This window comes from Microtus ochrogaster, unplaced genomic scaffold (genome assembly GCF_000317375.1).
Source record: "Microtus ochrogaster isolate Prairie Vole_2 unplaced genomic scaffold, MicOch1.0 UNK619, whole genome shotgun sequence".
In the NCBI taxonomy this organism is placed as follows: domain Eukaryota; kingdom Metazoa; phylum Chordata; class Mammalia; order Rodentia; family Cricetidae; genus Microtus; species Microtus ochrogaster.
Genome location: NW_004949717.1, coordinates 109 through 4,455, shown reverse-complemented (window position 1 = coordinate 4,455; position 4,347 = coordinate 109). Strand labels below are relative to the sequence as shown.

At 46.0% G+C, this 4,347-nt stretch overlaps 1 protein-coding gene across 1 annotated transcript; it reads left to right on the top strand.

Moving 5' to 3' along the window:
• Nucleotides 1-1,038: 1,038 nt before the first annotated feature.
• On the top strand, nucleotides 1,039-4,079 carry LOC102002842 (coiled-coil domain-containing protein 125-like). The gene is made up of 3 exons (XM_026778529.1): nucleotides 1,039-1,226; nucleotides 2,610-2,717; nucleotides 3,783-4,079. Exons 1-3 carry the CDS (start codon nucleotides 1,143-1,145, stop codon nucleotides 4,077-4,079), a joined length of 489 nt encoding a protein of 162 aa, XP_026634330.1. The 5' UTR covers nucleotides 1,039-1,142.
• The last annotated feature ends 268 nt before the right edge of the window (nucleotides 4,080-4,347 follow it).

Sequence of the window (4,347 nt, the reverse complement as noted above, 5' to 3'; positions counted from 1 at the left end):
AATATAGTACATGAGCTCTCACTCCGCAGTCTTTTCCTTGTCTGAAGTAGAATAAGGCGGAAGAGGCCCATTATCACATCGCGATTTATTGATTTAGTCACAGCACCGCTTTTACTGCCTATTCAACAAGCATAACTTTCCCTGCCCCTGGAACAGAATGACCTGAAGGAACAGCTGAAACAATGGTTGCCCTGACCAACCTGCTGCCATGTAGGCTTCTGTCAAATCTTATTTTTCTGTCTGTCCCACGTGGTTTTAGAGTATCAAATGAAAATACAAACGAGACCTGGCCTGGAAACCTTTTGGGGGGTATCCTGACTTCCTATCTCTTTCAGTCCCATTGGTATCAATGTCCTTATTCCAGAAATATTCCTGCAACATTCTCAAAGTCGCTGGATAATCTACCTTACATGTTCACTTTAAAAAAAAAAAAAATGAAAAAGAAAAAAGGGCTGGAGAGATGACTTGGAGGTTAAGAGCTCCTCTTAAGTGATCACTCTTCTGGAGGTCCTGAGTTCAGTTCCCAGCATCCACATGGTGGCTCACAGCCGTCTGTAATGAGATCTGGTGCCTTCTTCTGGTGTGCAGGCAGAATACTGTATACATAATAAATAAATAAATCTTAAAAAAAAAAAAAAAGTAAAAAATCCACTTGGTGGCACACACCTTGATTCTTTTTTTTTCTCCCCCCAACCCCAGATGCGCCTGCCTCTGCCTCCTGAGTGCAGGAATTAAAGGCATAGGCCACTACCGCCTGGCCAGCAAACACCTTTAATCCCATCTAGCATTTCAGGCAGAGGCAGGAGGATCTCTGAGTTCGAGGTCAGCCTGGTCTACAGAGTGAGTTCCAGGACAGCCAAAGCTGTTAAACAGAGAAACCCTGTCTTGGAAAAAAAACAACAACAAAAAGGAGCTACTCGGAGCTACTCGGTATCTCTTTTCTCCCCTGCTACTTCCTGTTTCACCACCTAGGTTTTCTGGATGAAGCCCAGTCTTGTGTGATGGCTGATAGGTGTCACTTAGAAGTGAGTGTGTGGCTTCTGTGTGACTCCCTAGAGAGGCTGTAGCTGGCCTCAGAGAACTCAAGGTGTCGTGTGTGGCCCTTCCTAGTTTTGAACCAGCGGTATTTGGAGACACTTGCCATGCTTGATATCAAACAGCAGAAGGTGGCTCTGGAGAACATGGCTCAGGAGGACAGTGCCTTTACAGAGGTATCCGGACTCGAGGTACGTGTGCACCCGGGAAAGCTGCATGGCAGGGACGGCTGCTTTCCTATTCCCTGCAGCCTGCTCAGGACAGCAACATACTTAGCGCCTCAGACTCGGGTGCAAGAGGCCCGTGACCGCCCAGGTCGCTTCTTGCGAGCTCCTGCTACCGTGCCCTTTGCAGCGGGCACTGCTTGAGCCACACCTCCCTGCTGGGTGGGACTGGCTCTTTCCAGGGGCTGCAAAGGGACTAAGGCTGGGTGGGTTCAGGTACTTTTCTCACGGTGACAAGGCAAGAACAAGCACTGTAGCGTCCTTCGCCTGTGTCGGGTCCTCTAAGACTGACACATTGAACCCTCATGCTCTGACTCAAGCTTCACGTCACACACGAGGGGAGACAGGAATGTGGGGTGATTTTCTCTGTCACACTGCTAGCGACTTACACCTAGGCAGACTGGAGTTAGGTAGTTTTATGGTAAATTCCTTATGAAACTTCAGAACGCATGGTACCATACTACAGACGGCCTCTGCTAAATTAGTAAGTGTGCCTAGCTGCTATCATGGGCGGAAAACCGAAGGGAGGTCTTGCTTTGCTTTCCTTTTTTCTTTTTCTTTTCTTCCATGAATGACCCTGCTTCTTCACTTAAGCTTTAGTCAAGTTTTGAGGGGCCAGGGCTACAAGTGACTTCATTATAGTCATTGACCAAGTAATATATTTATTTTTTGATTGATCTTTGTGTGAGGGCTCTATCTGCATGTACAATCTTATGCCAGAAGAGGGCATCAGATCCCACTATAGATGGCTGTGAGAAAGCCTGTGGTTGCTGGGAATTGAACTCAGGGCTCTGGAAAAGCAGCCAGTACTCTTACCCACTGAGCCACCTCTCCAGCCCCACAGAGTAATTTCTTTAAAGAATGGAGCCATGATTGCTTTCCCCAGGGTAAAATAAAATTCATTGTTCATTCTGAGCACAGTCTTGTTGGAGGAGAGGGACACAGGGAATGCAGGCTACAAGGCCACGCCTACCACAGGCAGCACTCACTTTGGGTGTTAGTATTAAAGACTTGGTTAGGCTAAATTCTTTCTGCACATCCAAAGCTATTGGAGATGAATGCCAGGATTAAAGGTTTTGAGATTGAGAAGGAAGGAATGTAAACTCTTTGAAGTGTTTATTGCAAGAAATGATGTCTCATTTGTGGCCATTTCTACTCAGATCATGAATTCCTGTTTTCTTTAAGAAAATATATATATAATATACATCATATTATTATACACACACATATACACTGTCCACTTTATTGAATCAGAGGCTTGACTAGCATGCGCATGGCTGTGGGGTGTGTGTGTCTATGTGGCTGAGACAGCGTGACACGTGGTAACAGTCAATGCCTTTGGGTTTCAAGCTTGCAGTTCTTGGAGCCTGCCTGTGTCGCGGTCCTGGAGGGAACCCCTGTTCTTGTGCCAAAATGGCAGCTTCCACTCGGAAACTGGTTCTTAAGCTCAGACATGAGGTATTTATCAGATGTCTTGGTTCAGGCCCTTTATTAGCGGGAGGATAAATGGCAGGATTTGCAATAATGAGTTTTATCTTAGGAGCCACTGGCTGAGGAAACCATGCTTGGTTTTATGTAATAGAATTAACTTGTGCATTAGACTTCGTTTACCTGGTTCCAAAACACACATAGTGCATTGCATGAAATCTGAAGCCAGGTAAAGTCGTTTGGCTAAGTGTGTAATTAATATTTCTTAAATTCATATTTTCTCATTTCTACATGGCCTTCAAATCGCAGTTAATAGAGGGAAACGGTGTGTTTACATTAAAATAAGTAGAGTTGACCAGCTGTGCTCTTAGCACCATCGTTTGCTGTCCGTGTGGCTGTGGGCAGAATAAACCTCAGTCCTCTCATAGGTTAACAGGATGACAACTGTCTTGGAGGAAACACAGTGTTTATCATCAACAGGCCAGGCATTTAACCAGCTGATAGTTGCCCTTATAATTGGACTTTAATTATGAATGTTTATGTGTACAAACCAAATTTATGATTTGGCTGTTTGTTTTGAGACAGAGTTTCTCTGTGTATCCCCGACTGTCCTGGAACCAACTCTATAGAGTAGGCCAGACTTGAACTCAGAGATCTGCCTGTTTCTGCCTCTCCATTGCTGGCATTAAAGGTGTGTGCCACTATGCCCAGCCACTGGTTTACCTTTTTTGAAGACAGAGAATTTAAAGCCTTTAGATCACTTAGGAAGGCTAACAGCTACACATTAGCTACTCCTGAAGAACAGCATAGAACCACATGGATCAGACTCAAGTTCAGCTAGGGAGGTATACAGCCTTAGGCGCTTTCCTCCTTTTCAGCTGTGTCCTTCCTCCAGGACAGGCACAGGGCCCAGCAGGGGTGGTGAGTTTCAAGAGCAGGGGGGTTGGCACAGGGTGCTAGCATCCAGAGTGCCGGTAGAATGGGCAAGCGCTGACTTACGCAGACAAGCTAGAGGGAATAGAGGCTAGGAACACAGCGATTCATATGAAAAAAACTTCCAGTTTCACCTCTCATGGCTCCCCAACTCTCTTTCAGCTGGAAATTCTGCAGAAAAGTAAGGAAGAGGCTCATATAATGGCAGATGCATTCAGAATTGCTTTTGAACAACAGTTAACGAGGAGAAACGACCAGGCGCTGAGACTGGCACATGCGGATAAGTGTAGAGGAGCAGCAGCGTGGACCAACAGGCAGCACCTGAAAGACGAGGGTAACTACGGAGAAGGGGGTGTTAGCTGCTTTGGGATATGGTCCAAGTCGGCACAGGAAAGAGGTATAACTGGAGCTTTTCATGTAGCTGCTATTCATTTTAAACTTAGCAAGTGTCAGGGCTAAACTGATGGCTCAGCACCTAAAAGGACTTGCTACCGAGCCTAACAACTTGAGTTTCATCCCTGACCCCAAAAGTGGAGGGTGTGGGGTGTTGTGTATTTTGAGGGTCGGTTGGAGACAGGGTCACTCTAGGATGACTCTCAGCTCTCTGGCAGCAGGGAAGAGCCGTTTCTACAAACTGAACGCTGAGCAGCGTGCAAAGGCATAAGTACTTATATTATACTACAGGTGCTTTTTTGGGTAAAACAGATCCTTCATACCAAAGCCCCAA

What these genes read in the sequence shown, in the direction of transcription:
- LOC102002842 (XM_026778529.1), top strand. Translation starts at nt 1,143, where the DNA reads ATGCTTGATATCAAACAGCAGAAGGTGGCTCTGGAGAACATGGCTCAG. An exon ending in CAGAGGTATCCGGACTCGAG is followed by an intron (nt 1,227 to 2,609) that starts GTACGTGTGCAC and finishes TTGGGTTTCAAG; the next exon opens with CTTGCAGTTCTTGGAGCCTG. An exon ending in TTCTTAAGCTCAGACATGAG is followed by an intron (nt 2,718 to 3,782) that starts GTATTTATCAGA and finishes ACTCTCTTTCAG; the next exon opens with CTGGAAATTCTGCAGAAAAG.